Source organism: Muscardinus avellanarius (assembly GCF_963383645.1).
Source record: "Muscardinus avellanarius genome assembly, chromosome: 9".
Classification (NCBI taxonomy): Eukaryota; Metazoa; Chordata; class Mammalia; order Rodentia; family Gliridae; genus Muscardinus; species Muscardinus avellanarius.
In genome coordinates this window covers 96,966,417-96,981,520 of record NC_137795.1, presented here as the reverse complement: position 1 = coordinate 96,981,520, position 15,104 = coordinate 96,966,417, and the positions used below count along the sequence as shown (strand labels likewise).

The following is a 15,104-nucleotide window of genomic DNA, read 5'->3' as shown; positions in this document are numbered from 1 at the left end:
GCAAGCAGATGGAGTCTTTCTCCACCCTCTTTTGGTCAAGGTTGGAGAGAAAGTGAGTGATGGGGATCATCAGCTGCCTGGCTGATGCAGTTTCAGTGGCTCAGTCTATGGGTACTGACCTAGGGGTTACAGTTGTGGTGTTATGGTCAGCACCTCATTTCACAGTGAGCCCCTGATACTTGGTTTCAAGTCTTAGGTCCTATCTCTTCCCTTAGTGGGAGGTTACCATCTCTATGCTCTTTGGATCTGGAAGAGGGGTGATGTGGAAACTCTTTCCTTCTTCAGTGCATTTTATTTTACTAAAACCAAGTCTGATGGTGTCTCTCCTATATTCTTCTATTTATTTATTTATTTTTATTTTTATTTTTTGGTGGTACTGGGCGTGGAACCCAGAGGCTTTCTACCTCTGGGCTATACTCCCAGACCTTTTTTAAAACATTTTTTTGGAAACAGGGTCTCACTAAGTTGCTGAGAGCCTCACGAAGTAGCTGAGGCTGGCTTCGAACCTGTGTGATCCTTCTGTCTCAGCCTCCCAAGCGAGGGGATTACAAGTGTACGTCACCACGTCTGGCAACTTTTTTTTTTTTGTTGTTGGTGGTACTGGGGTTTCTGGAGGCCCTTCTACCTCTGGGCTTTACACTTTCAGACCTTTTTTATACTTTTTTATTTTTGGAAACAGGGTCTCTTACACCAGCACGGCTGGCTTCGAATCTGCGTGATCCTCCTGTCTCCGCCTCCCAAGTGCAGGGATTACAAGCGTGCGCCACCACACCCGGCTCCGTCTGTTCTTTTTTTTTTTCATATTTATTTTTAACTGGTGCACTGTATTCATACATCATAGTGGGATACAAACTTTTGTAGACATACATGCACACATCGCCCAGTCAGCCCCCACCCGATCCCCACCCCATTCTCTCCCTATCCCTCCCTCCCATGCTTGGCTTAGTAGTTGACATCTAGTATTATAGCAATTTATCCAAAATTAAAAATGATAATCTCACATAACAGTTTCATTTGTCTGATACCAAGCTTTTGATGACTTAAAGATAACATTTCAATATTTCTTTTTGCTTTCTTTCTTACCAGAGAATCTATTTTTTTCTATTTTTTAGGTGAAACTATCATATATTTATATATTTATTTTTCAGAAAAAAAATCTATCCTAATATGGAATATGGACTCTAGGTACCCACATCGATCTTGAAAAAGAACAAAGCTAGAAGATATGTATTTTCTGATTTCAAACCATATAAAGCTACAATAATTGAAACAGTGTAGTACTGTTCTAAAGGCAGGTATATAAACCATTGGAGTTTGGTGTGTATTCAGACTGACGTGTTTGTGGGGAGACCATCACTGGAGACTCTTACTGAGCCACCACCTTGCTCTGTTCCTCTTCATTTATTCTTAATAATTGGTTACACTTAAGTAAGGAGAAATATGTGGCTACACTTGAGTTATTTCACTTTTTCTAGTGAAAATAAAATTCAGAGTATTGATTGATGTTGGTTTGCCTTATGAATTATAATTGATACCAATTTTATTTGCTTTAAAAACATGGGATTATTTTAAAGTTTACTATCTTGGACATAATATTTGCATTTCTTATGTCTCAAATATTTCTCCATTTGGTCTCTACTATTACTGATATACTTACCAAAGGTAAAGAATTGAGAATCATGGCAGATTGTGTTGTCCAGTGCCTTTTCCTTCTGAATTTAGAGTCTGATTTATTAGGATCTAGGGTTGTTTTATGGACTGTCTTTGGTTTCTTTTAGTCTCCCTAATTGCAATGTTTCATTCTCATATGTAGCCATAAATGTTCTCTCTGATTAGCACAAAAACACAATATAGATTTGGATACACATTATATACTAATTAATGCAACTGGAATAGAATAGAACAGTGATTCTGTTAGTCCCTCAAGAAACCTAGTGGAGAGGATAAACATTTTTTCCAGTTGGAAAAATTGTGTGTACTACTATTCAAAATTCATAATATATTGCTGGGCGTGGTGGTGCACGCTTGTAATCCCTGCGTTTGGGAGGCGGAGACAGGAGGATCGCACTGGTTCGAAGCCAGCCGTGCTGGCTTAAGAGACTCTGTTTCCAAATAAAAAGTATAAAATAGGTCTGGGAGTGTGGCCTGGAGGTAGAAGGGCTTCCAGAAACCAACATACCATCAAAAAAATTAATAATAATATAAATTATTAGCTTATAAAATTTATTAAAGAAAAATATATTTAACTTTAACTTGGTGTTTCCAAAATGTGTTTGGTGTAGGATTTCCCCTTTATAATGTGCCAATTAAATTTCAATCGGTTACATTGTTCTAGGGAGGTATATTTAGGGATATACCTAGTTTATATTCCTAGTGTAAAGATGATATGGGTGTGATTTTATTCTTCACCATCACAAGTATCATGGCTGACTAGCCTATTAACAGAATACAAATTGCCAAGAAGTAAGGCATAACAAATTTATTTATTCAAATTTATAGTTGACAAAATAGTCTTTAGACTGAAGACCCAAAGACCTAGGCAGAATTATTTGCTTTTATGCTTAGGTTTGCTTTCAGACTTGATGAGGAATGGACAGCAGGTAGAAATGTGATGGACATAAAAGGTGTGATCTGATAGTAAGGGATGAAGGGGAAGCCCAGAAAGGCCTGTATATTCAGATTCTTCTCGGCTTTTCTGTAGTTCTAGTTTCTATTACTTGCCCTGGGAAAGAGGAATTCTGCTTTTTGGTGACTCACTGTAGGAGAGAATGAATAATAGAGAGACCATAGTCCAGGGGAAAGTCAGAGAGAAAGCTTTGCTTCTGAGGCCGTTTCAGCATCCTTCCAAAGCTTTTCAGCTCAAAGGAGTCAACATGTCAAATCATGTTAAAGTACCATATGTTGGGTTATCATTTTCTAAGTCCCAATATTATTGTAGAATTTTCCTAACTTTCCTTTTGTGGGAATTACCTCCAAACAAATCCTCTAGTGATAAGTATACCATATTCTAGCTCATCCGTCCTTCAGATTAGTTACCTTTAGTGAAAGAATACACGTTTATTATAGTTATTTAGAATCTGCTTGGCTTTCTGTAAGACTTCAGTATCTCGGTCACCATTTTTCTACTCTAAATCTGAGTAAAGGCAAGTTGAGCATAAGCCTGGTGCCTTGAATTCATAGTTCTTCCTCAACTCAAATTCACATCATCTACCTATTAATCCCCAAATTGTGAACTTCATCTCCATATTGGGTGCTTCACCTTTAAGTCTCCACTACACCTCCCATTAGACTTCTCCTTCATCCTTCTTTTCCTTCTTTTTCTCTATTTAGCAGATGTATAGAAAGCACTATTAGATTATGTAAGTACTGAAGCATTCTCGACAATTAGATAAGTGTTTGAAAACACAGGCTTTCAAGCCATAATGATAAAGAAGAAGAAAACCAAGTTCAAATACTTGGGAAACACATAATTATGTAGTTTGAGCCAAAGTCCAAAAGGAAAATGAAAAGAGAAGAATAAAAGGACAACTTACAGTCTTTTCTGTCAAGGAAATAAATTGAAAAATGAGTGTAAAGAGAGAAGCAGTCCTTGAATTGTTAAGGAGAGACTGAAGAATTAACAGGAATTTGGAGACTAAAAAGTAATTGATTTAGCTGGGTGGGAGGCTGAGACAGGAGGATCCGTGTTTGTGGCCAGCCTCAGCTACTTAGTGAGGGCCTCTGCAACTTAATGAGACCCTGTTTCCAAATAAAGAATAAAAAATCAAGCTGAGGTATAGCTTGGCGGTAGAGTGCCCCTGGGTTCAATCAATCCCCACCTACACACACACACACACACACACACACACACACACACACACACACAAATTGGTTTCAAGAAAGCACTTTCAGTACAGTGGGAAAAACAAGACAAAATAACAGCATAATAGTAAGAGTTGGTACAACTCTATTGAACCTTCAGTTCCAATGTTGAATATCAGTGAACTCTCAGGTGTCATTTTGACTCTACTCTGTGATACATAGATGACCTGGTTCTTGGTCTTCTTTGCTCATCTGGTTTCTTCTAGCATCTTGTCCTTGTACATACCACAATTAATGGGCATTTCACAAAGCTAACTAGTAATTTTTCCTCTTAAGGACTTCATTTGTGAACCTAATTTCAGTTTTTACATTCTTCCATGTGACTGGAAAATTTGCCCTTGGGTGTCCACAGTCACTTGGAGTATATCATGCCTAAAATAAACATAGTGTATTTACCCTAGAGTGGGTGAACACTTATGATCTCTGTTAGTAATAGTGTCTGTTGTCCAGTTACTCAGAATAGAAACTTTGCTTCTCTTGTGCTCTATGTAAACCCAGGTTTCCTTTTTGTTGTATCTTGTTAAAGTAAGGTGTTTTGTGGAAATCATACAGGCTTTATGAAATGTCTTTCATGGCATAGAATTGGTGGTTTTTGATTTATAAGTTTAGAATATGGAACTTTAAATTTGGGATGCTGGTATAATTTATACAAGGAAGAGGCAGCCCCATGGATTCAGGGAGAAAAGCTGCTGACTTTAGCCAAGTGGGTTATAATTCTTGAGAGTGTCAGGTATATATTTGACATAAGGTATTCAGCCCTTAGTTACCGTGCGTATCTATAACCGAAGAAGCTGTCAGAATTCTGCCAGAGTGTTGACAAGACTCAAGGAGGAATCCAAGATGAAACACTTTTGACTCATTATGATAAGGATATATTAACCTTTTATGATATTAGTTTAACTATGCAAAGTATTATTAACATATAGAAATTTTACATTATTTTGAAAAAATATTCCTAGGCTTCAATATTAATTACCTGTGTGTGTGTGTGTGTGTGTGTGTGTGTGTGTGTGTGTGTATCTGTCTGTCTGTCTGTCTGTGTATGTGTGTGTGATTCTAGGGATTGAACTGAGGGGCATTCTACCTCTGTGCTCTATGCCTGGCCCTATTTTATTCTGATACATTGCTGAGGTTGGCCTCAAACTTGTGATCTCCTGTCTCAGCCTCCCAAGCACTGAAATCATAATTGTGCATCATCATGCCAAGCTCAGCTTTAGTGACTTCAATTGTATTTTATAAAAGCACAGTGACAGAGTGATCTATCTCTAAAGATTACTTTGGAGTTGGAGAAGGAAGACAGGACTCTGCCTCATGGCTCATTATAGTGCAATCCATGGTCTTTGCCTATCTAGCTTCTACCTCCACAAGTCCACTTTTAGATATTTTAACATCTTGCCAAAATATATAATTAAATGGAATTTAGGCCTCCACTCCATGCTCATTTGTTGTTCATTTGGCTTCCCTAAGCTAGGAGACATCTTAAACAGCGGGCACTCTCATGCCCTGACTTTCTAGAGCAAAGCAGAAAAGAGATTCATTCCTATCTTCGTAAGTTTACAGGGACAAGCAATTCACTCAAACCTCCTTTCCTTCTCAGCCTCAACCTCCCTACATCCCATCCTTTTATAAGTGTGCACATGAAATATACTCTCAGTATCTATTCATGCAAATGAATGAGTGTCCTAAATTGTGTGTGTGTGTGTGTGTGTGTGTGTGTGTGTGTGTGTGTTACCAGGGATTGAACCCAGGGGCATTCTCCCTCTGAGCTACACACCCTACCTGTATTTTATTTTGTATTTTGAAACAGGATCTCACTAATTTGCTGAAGGCCTTGCTAAGTTGTTGACAATTGCCACGAACCCGTGATTGTCCTATCTGTATTCTATTTTTTAAAAAAATGGTTATGCCTTGGTTTTTATCTGGATTTCTTTGGGGTTAATTTTAAACACATTTCTCTAAACACCTGCCAACTTTATAAACTATTAAGTACATAAATGAAAATATCAGAAAAAAATGGTATTTTAGTCATGTATCCCTTGCTATCCAGTGGGGATTTGTTCCAGGATCTCACCCCTATGCCTCCCCACCCAGGCACCATCTCCTGCAGATGCTCAAATCTTTCTTATAAAATGGCAGAGTACTTGCCTGCAACCTACAGGCACATCCTTCTGTGTACTTAACCTCATCTCTAGATGACTTGTAATGCCCAATACCAGGTAAACACAATGTGGATAGTTGTTGTGGTATTCTGTGGGGGATAATGATAATCAGAACTTCTGCACATGTTCAGTCAAGACCCGGTCTGATTTTTGAACAACTTTAAGGTACAATTTATTGGATGAATCCTGGGATGCAGACCCCTTGAATCCAGAGTGCCAGCTGTGTGCATGTTCCAGAGGGTCCGATGTCATACTGCTGTCTTGGTTTTCTTTCGGGTTGAGGCCGCTGTCCTCGATCTCCTTTGGTTTCTCAGTACGAATGCCCTTCACATTTCGGCTGCAGAGGCTATGAGGCAGTGCCACGTGCATCTGTTCTGTTAGAAGAAAATGTCAGTTCACTGTCATCTGCACCCTTCAGCCACGTCTCATGTTAGTGAGACTGAAGAAGGAAAATATTGCTCAGCATCACTCAGTGACAGCTAAAGCTGAAAGGAGCAGGTGGTGGCAGCATTGGCCAGCCGCTCCTGCAGCGAGGCAGCGCCAGAGGAGGCGGAGGACCTGGTATTCCCAGTCTGCCAGCCTGCCTTTTCCTAACCGAGGATGGAAAGAATGCTCCAAGTTGGGAAATGATTTGGCCCAATCAAGATAGCTTTCTTCAGCTCTGGTGGAAAATATGCCAGGGCTATGTGTTGGACCGAATTAAATAATTTAATAAAAAAGGTGCTGGTTGAGCAGGTGGACATTATTTGCAACTAATAATAATGTAAACAGAGCACCTGCCTATAAACCTGTAGTGTGCTGTCAGACGTTCTAGCGGGAACGTGATTTTGAAGGCAGGACCTTCAAATAACCGCTTTAGGGCCTTAAGATCTTTTGTATAGCTTGCTTTTGAAAGGACAGAGACAAGGATTATTCCCCAAAGCCCTCTATTTCTTCATCTATTGTAGATTTATTCCTGTCCATTCTCTTTGTTATAGTGTCTTTCTAATGCAAGGCAGCTTGGCTTTCGCTGTCCTTTATATAGTCTTCAAGAGCAAGGCTTCTTGATTAGATGGAGGGCAAAGGTGAGACCGAGTTACAAACTCACAGCTCAGCTTCTCTTTAAGTGAAATGATAGTAAGAAGGTATTTTGCATCCCAAGAAAGGCAGGCTTACAATTTTTTTAACAGGTTAAGTTGGTGCACTAGATCCTTGGTTATCGAAAATACTCTTGTGGCTTTGGGATTTTGAATTGAATATTGATGTGTGGAAAAACATGATACATACCATGATCTTGATCACACAAATGGCATCTTGTATATGTGTGCACAGAGTGGGAAGGCCACAGCCAACTAAGCGCTGTGACTGGATGGCTTTGTTCTCTGCATCTTGTGTTTTTGTTTCCTGTAGTGCATATATTAACTTTAAAAAATAAAGGTTATTTTGGCCAGGCGTGGTGGAGCACACTTGTAATCCCCGTGCTTGGGAGGCGGAGACAGGAGGATCGCGCAGGTTCGAAGCCAGCCACGCTGGCGTAAGAGACCCTGTTTCAAAAATATAAAATAGGTTTGGGAGTGTAGCCCGGAGGTAGAAGGGCTTCCAGGAACCCCAGTACCACCAAAAAATAAAACAAAACAAAATAAAATAAAATAAAGGTTATTTCATAAACCTGTTTTTTAAAAAAGAAGGTATTTTGCTGTTAAAAAATGACCTTGTTTGATAAAAGAGGGAAGAGGAAGAAGAAATAGAAGTGAATCATAGTAGTTAATGTTAATGTAACATTTCCTATTTGTCAAGCATATGCTAACTAATGTCTATACATTACTTGGTAGAAGGACATTATGATGCAGGTACTATTATTATTCTTGTTTTATGGAGAAGGGAGAAACAGATGAAGTGCCATGCTGAAACTTTTGCAGCTAGTGTGTGGTGGAGCTGGGTGTGCTGCAATCCCAGTGGGGCTCAAACTCACCCTGTGCCCCAAGCTGCCTTCTGAGGGCGTTGTTTGCTGAGTAGTAATTATGTAGCTTTGCAAAAATGTAACCTATTTGGGGCTGCAGAGAGGAAAGAGGTAGACCCACCTCAGCCAATGGAGTGTCATCCTAACACTGGTTGTCCATGAGAAATTTTCAAGACAAAAAAAAAATAATAATCGGTGCTGCAAAAGGGAGGAGGGAGTTGATGGAGATGTCTTTATGAAATACAAGATTATCTGCTGGTATTCAGGAAAGGATGAGTATTTGATCACTTGGCTACTGCAAAACAGAGACAGAATATATTAATCTATAAAACCCTTTTACATGCAAATCAACTACACTATTTCCTGTTCTGCATAGGCCAAGGGCAGGAGAGGAGAGGCTGAGAAGTTCATTTTCCCTCCAACCACATTGGAACATCACTAAAATTTCTGTCCACCCCACTACCCTCTCTGATAAAGCAATAAGCCTGAGGTCCAAATGAGGGCAGGCAGTTAGACCCCTTGGAGGACTGGAAGTAGACACAGCATCGATTCTCAGAAGTCATCAGATACTTTCCAAGATCATTTGGAAATGATTTGCATTTCATGGGCAGTAGATAAAGTTCTTACTCTTCCATTTATTTTAGTATTAGCATTCCTTGGGTAATTTAGAATTTTTCTTTGTAGGCTCATCTTCAGAGGGAACTGTCTGATTTTTACTTTTTTATTTCAGAATCACTTTACTAACCCTTTTGAGTAGTTTCAATTTTTTTCCATAATTTTCAGACTAGACATTGCTTGTCTATAAGTGGGGAAGGCTCCTACTCATGGAGGATGTTGAGGGTAGGTCAGTGAGCTTGTGGGAGGTTGGGCTAGGCATTTATCAGAAAGGTTTCTTGGCTTCATCCATCTATGAGAAGTGTCAGTGTTCTAGGGACCATGGCCTGAAACACAGTGATCATTCCCACTCTTTCCTACATCTCCTTCTCTGGCTGTGCTGGGACAGTCTCCTTCCATTAAGGGTGGGTACCTTTACTCTCCATAGATAGAAGCCCAAGTCCTTGCAGGACCAGGAGCCAGGTGGCTCCAAGCCTTTATCCAAACTTTTTGCTACTGTGTATTTTGTTTGTGTATGGCCCAAGAAGATGTATTTTTCCTCCCTTCCTTTCCTTTCCCTTCCCTTTCTTTTCTTTTTCTTCCCTTTTCTGTGTCTAGAATAAAATGGAGGACTGAAAGTACAAACTTACCATGAAAAGAAAGACATACTTCAACAAAACATAACAAGAAAGAATTTCAAATTTAAATCTACTTCATATAAAATGGACTAGCTTGTGAGCAAAAATCAAAAAGGGGTGGTTGAATGGTCGGTCGTGTCTCAGAGAAATTTTAAAGAGGAGGCTTCCTCTTTCTCTCTGAGAGTAGGATGTTGGGTTTGATTTGTGGCACATCCTGCTGGATCTTTGAGGCCCCGGTTATACTCAGGGCCGTTTGCGTCTGCAGTCAGTGATCCCGGTGGCTGGACTTTGTCTTCCAAGTGTCTGTGTTCTTTGTGATGACCTTTCTCCCCTCCTCCTAGGAGTTTATTGGCGTCACCCATCTTCACTGTGCTCAGCTTCTGCTTTTAGCAGCATTGAGACAATGTTCAGAACAGTCACTGGAACTGATTAAGTGCCTGGTATTTCTTTCCTCTTATTTTCTTCCCACAGAAAGCTTTGCTGGTACGGGTGCCAAAGAAGTTGTGAATCAAGAGCTAAGGATGTGTCTAGGAGTAAAGGCCCAGTTTGTGAGATTGAATGGGCTTTCCGGTCCTTGCGTAGATCTGGATTTTTCAGTGGGCCACATTGGGTGAACACTGTCCTGTGTATTTTAAGAAGGAAAACACAACATTAGACTTCCCTGATAGACGGGCAAGGTTCACATCCTGGGAAAGAATCATGTGAAGGAGAAAGGATCTTAGACGTTAAGAGAAGTGGTACCACTCTAACCCTGCACTTTATTTAGGGTTGAGACAATTATGTGGTCTCTCTGCACCTTAATGAATAAGTCTCCAAGCTTAACTGAGTTTGATGAAGCCATTTCGAAGGTTTCTCTAGCTCTAAATATTTCAGAAACTTATGCCCCTGCCTCCAAGATACTCAGGTCATAATGGGGCTTAGTTCTTTATTTAAAAGCTCCCTACATTGTAGTTAAAAGGTTAGCCTAATTTTTTATTCAGAGCTGAATAAATGACATAAATAAATGACATAAATGTCAGTGCTACTGAATAAACAATATGATATTGAGGAGTTCACTTAATCTTCCACATCTCAGTTTCCTGATTTATAAGATGGAAATCAAAATTATGGCTATAGAGTTGTTTTGAAATTTAATAAGATAACTCGTTAAAGGACTCTGCTTAGGCATAGCACCTGGAAGATCCTCAAGTGTGACTTCTTTTAAAACTTTGCCTTAATTATCTTAACCCGACTCTTCTTTTATCTCTTCATTTCCTTTCCTCGCTCCTGCGCTCTACATGTAATGGTGTTCATTAAATGTACTATGAGTGTATCATTTTCAAAAAACATGAACTTTATACAAATATGGAATGAATACATGTCAAGACGTTACTTGGTTCTTGAGGGAGCCAGCAGGATGCTGAAGCCCATTTGTCAAAGAAGTAGAGGCGAAGAATTATGTAGTTCATAGCAAAATGCTTTTTTCTAAATTTGAGACAAATTGGTCAATGTCATAGGGGGAATAAAACCATAACCTTTAAAGTAATCTTTTCTTCTTGACATTTACTTTTCTACTATGTTAACCTACAGTTATGAAAGTTCTTAGGTAGGCTGGTGAAATATTCTTTGTGTATGACATTGTAAAGATATGCAAGTATTCCTTTGCTATTTCTAGGTTTGGGGTAATTTTTCTAAATGGTTATGATAAGACTACACTCTAAGTATTGTTTATCTTAGAAAAAGATTGAACAGAGTGTGTAATTCTAGTATATAAGTATTCATTTTCTGCCTAAACTTATAATTGATACTTGGTCCATCCATAATTACATCTTTATAATGTTTCATTAAGAAGAATATAGGGATATTTAGGAAAACAACTACTAATTTCCAAGGAGATTCTGCAGAGGGTAAACATTTTGCCAGTGTTTATATGGGTCATGGAGCATATTAAGGGCTTTATATACATTTTAGTTTAATCTATAAACAATCTGATAAGGTAGGAAGTATTATCCCGTTTAAAAATAGATAAACAAGTCAAAGTTAAGTTAAATATTTTAAGCAAGGTTACTCTGTCAGTATGAACCAGAAATAAAGTTCAGTAAGATTCTGGGCCTTGTTTTCTTTTCTGTGCCCTGGGTATACTGGCTCCCTAAATATTAAACAGTTCTAAACTTTAAAGTACATCTCTAGTTAAACACACAGACAAATGGGTCTAGCTTTGATTATATAACAGACCATAAGAAAATAGTCCTCTTTCCTATTAGCTTACCATTTGGAGACTGCCCAAGATATGGCCTTTCTCTCCCCTACATACTGGTTAAAACATACATTTGTGTGTGTGTGTGTGTGTGTGTGTGTGTGTGTGTGTGTGTGTGCGCGCGCATATACGCTGGGGATTGAACCTCTGAGCTACACCCCTAGCCTTTTATTTTGAAACAGGGTCTCACTAAGTAACCACAAACCTGTGATCCTCCTATTTCAGCCTCCCAGGCACTAGAATTACAAGCGTGTGCCACCATGCCTGCCTAAAACGTATACATTTTAAGCAAAAACAAAATCACTCAGTTTAGCTTTTTTCAGCCTGCTTTTAAGATGTCTTCCCTATAACTTATTTGTCTTCCTCTTCTCTCTTCTGGCCCCCCATGCGTCTGTAGGTGGGCTGGATCCTCTCTATCCTGGATGAATTACAGCTGAGCCCCCAGCCTCCTGTGGGGGTCCTTCCTCTGGGGACTGGCAATGACCTGGCTCGGACTCTCAACTGGGGAGGGGTAAGAGCTGCTCTCATGGTTGCCCCTACAGTCGAGGAGTAAACAGCATCCCAGATCACTCCTCTGCATGCAGGAGGTTCTCAGGCAAGCACGGGGTTGCTGCTGACCAGGGAACAAGTTAGAAATGGGAAGTAAAATGGCCATGGGCACTAATTTTATTTGGTAGCCTCTTTAGTTTTAACTCATGATCAGTTAGAGGAGAAGAGAGAATTTAATATGAAAAAATATGTGGTTAGTCCCCAGAGCTGAAACACTTGGAAATAGCCACCCCAGTGCAGCAGGTGGGTTGAACTCAAGTCTTCATGTAAAGCAATCTTGCTGGTTTAGACTTACAGTCCTTACTTTAGGATTCTTGAGCACAGGGTTTTCTGATAAGTGTCTTCCTGGATATACAGGTATCCAGCTGTCCTTCCCACTCTGGAGCCACTTCTGGCAAGTATGTAGGGAAGTTGTTCTCCTGTCACTAACTAGCCACTTATGTATGTATTCATTGTGTGGTACTATGATAGCAAAAAGGCATAAGATACTAACATATTCAGCCTCACCCACCTTTTATCTGCTTGCATTAGATTGTTGCCAGGCTGGGCTCTGTCTCACATGAAAACGACCTTAACTGTCTAACAGATATTGATCTGGTATTTTGGGTGAAATATATGTTAACAGATTTTTGGTTTGTTTTGCTGCTTTATTTATTTGTATTTTTAGTAAGCAGGCTATCAGTAAATGTGTTTACATGAAGCAACTAATGTATTACTGGTGTTAATTTCTCACATTCAAGCCAATGATTTGACTATCCATTATAAGCATGCCATCAATAAGGAGCCACAAGAATTAGGCAGTTCCTAACATATATCTTCCACAGCCTGACTGATCAAAGGTCATGGAAGGATGGTGTCCTAAGTCAAAGTAAAGATGTTAACAATGAGGTGGAATGATAATAGGAGGAATTTGATCAGCATCCTGCCTTGATTCTTTTCCCTTTTCTATGTACATGTGTTATGTGTATCACTCCGCCCCCAATTTCTCTAGTAAGAGTCATGAAAAGTCCTTTTTTTCACTCCAATAAAAGAAGCCATTCAGCATGACCCCTGGTATCTACCACTGGCTGTTGGTTCTTGATACTGGACAAAATTATTTCTCAGTTCCTATCAGGCAGAGTGAGAGTTTTTATGTACCTAGCTTGTGATTATTGTCTGGCATTCTAAGAATCTCAAGAAAAGTAGGTTGCTCTCCCATCCCTGCTAGTTACAAAATAATCAGAACTATGGCAGAAAGACCCTTCTCTGAAGACAGTAGCATTGGCAGCCTTGCCTTCCATTCCAGACACAAGGGTGTGTCCTCTTATTCTGTTCTCAGGGATACACCGATGAACCTGTTTCTAAGATCCTCTGCCAAGTAGAAGATGGGACAATTGTACAGCTAGATCGCTGGAACCTCCATGTGGAAAGAAATCCAGACTTACCTCCAGAAGAAATAGAAGATGGAGTATGTAAGGTTAGAAAGTTCTTCCTTCATCAGAAAGGAACATTGTCTTGAGCCACAGGAGACACATTCCTGGCTGTAGTGACAAGTGCTGATTCCTGCGATGAAATCACAGGATGCTCTGAGTGTCTGGCCCTTAGGACTATAACAGCACCACCCATTAACCCTGCCCCAGAGACCTCTAAAGACTCGGATTCTGTACTTGCTTCCACAGTCAGGGGGGAGTTCTCTGATTTTAGCTTCCACAATGGGAAGGCATGTATTCATTTTTAAATCTTTCAATTTAATGATAAACAACCTATGAGAAGATGGAATATATATGTATTCTGAAGCATTAGGTATATTATCTTTCAGTAGAAAGATAACCTCCTGAGATTTCAGGCCTGCTAGCAAATATGCCTTATGTGCAGGAGGTTTTTAACTCAGCCAATTCCATCACCTGGTTGGGATTTGAAGATGCTTAAATACACGTTTTGCCTCCATGTTTCCTTCTAGTGACTGAGATCTTTTCAGCGCAACCCAAACCCGTGCCAGAGTTATAAATACTGCTATTGTGTAGCTTCACTTGAACATTTGGGTCCAAGTTTTGGCCTCAAGTTCTGATAAATGTAGTAGGCTTCAGAGTAGATACTTCCTCCATATTACTTTTAACTTTTCTTCTATGATAGTGTTTCCAAATTTCTATATGCATACGAATCTCCAAATGTCCCTGCTAGAATTCAGATCGCAAGGTTCCTTCTCCAGACATTGTGACTACGTCATGGCAGGAATAAAGGCCAGGCACCTAGCCTTTAATCACTATCCCTGCCATATTAAATGACGCCATTGATTGAGGCTAAGATTTCATGGATATTTTAGCCTTAAAATAGATTGATTTTCATTATCATTTTAGACAAAACCAAGGCCCATTTATTTATAAGTATCATGATCCTTACCAACTGTGATAGATGCTCAAGTTAGTTGACTAAAATATCAGGTTGAAACCTTTTTCACCTTGTAAACATTATTTTTCTTTCTTTTTTCATTTAAACTGTGATCCTCAGATTAATAAAATTCCTAGTAAATATCATAATCACTCAGTTGAATCAGATATTCCTCATGTCTAGGAGGTTTTAACTAAGCTGAGTTCATAGTGCATAATTAAATTCTTAATGTAATGATGCTATTTGAACAACAAATGTGTTTATTTGAACTTACAGAAATTGAATAGAACACAGCTAAAGTAAGAAGAGTACCACATGGAAACTTTAAGCTCCTTCTACTAAATGTGGAATGGTTCAGCCTTTAATAGAAATCCATATTTAATTCTCATCCTAACAGCTTAAGAAATGGAAAGACTTCTTGATACAGTCAGGGATCATCAATCCAGATGATGGGAGGGCTTTCAAAATGGATTTTTGAGAAGCTGTGCGGGAAGTTGGGGCACATTTTCTGGAAAATGTGAATAACTTAAAAAACAGACTATATTGGGTTATTATTTAGGGGATGGTAACCAGATGTTTTTCTTAGCTATCAGTGGATGCTAAGACATGGGTCAGAATTGTAGCCAAAAGAACATAAATGGTAGAGGAGGAGACCAGGTTTTTACTTTTGGCAGAATCACCCTGCTGTCTTTACTAAGGACTGATATTTTAAGTACAGGAACTGGACATTTTCAAACATGAAGCTAGGAGAGTCAGACATA

General features: G+C 39.3%; 1 protein-coding gene across 3 annotated transcripts in view; it reads left to right on the top strand.

The window, feature by feature from the left end:
- Positions 1-15,104, top strand: part of DGKI (diacylglycerol kinase iota) — a gene marked incomplete at both ends in the record, with an annotated part of 483,096 nt that overhangs the window by 267,231 nt on the left and 200,761 nt on the right. For all 3 annotated transcript variants that reach the window (XM_080700835.1, XM_080700834.1, XM_080700836.1), the window contains 2 exons: positions 11,825-11,938; positions 13,295-13,432. In XM_080700835.1, coding sequence (XP_080556961.1) covers positions 11,825-11,938; positions 13,295-13,432 — 252 coding nt within the window. The remainder of the gene's footprint in view (positions 1-11,824; positions 11,939-13,294; positions 13,433-15,104) is intronic.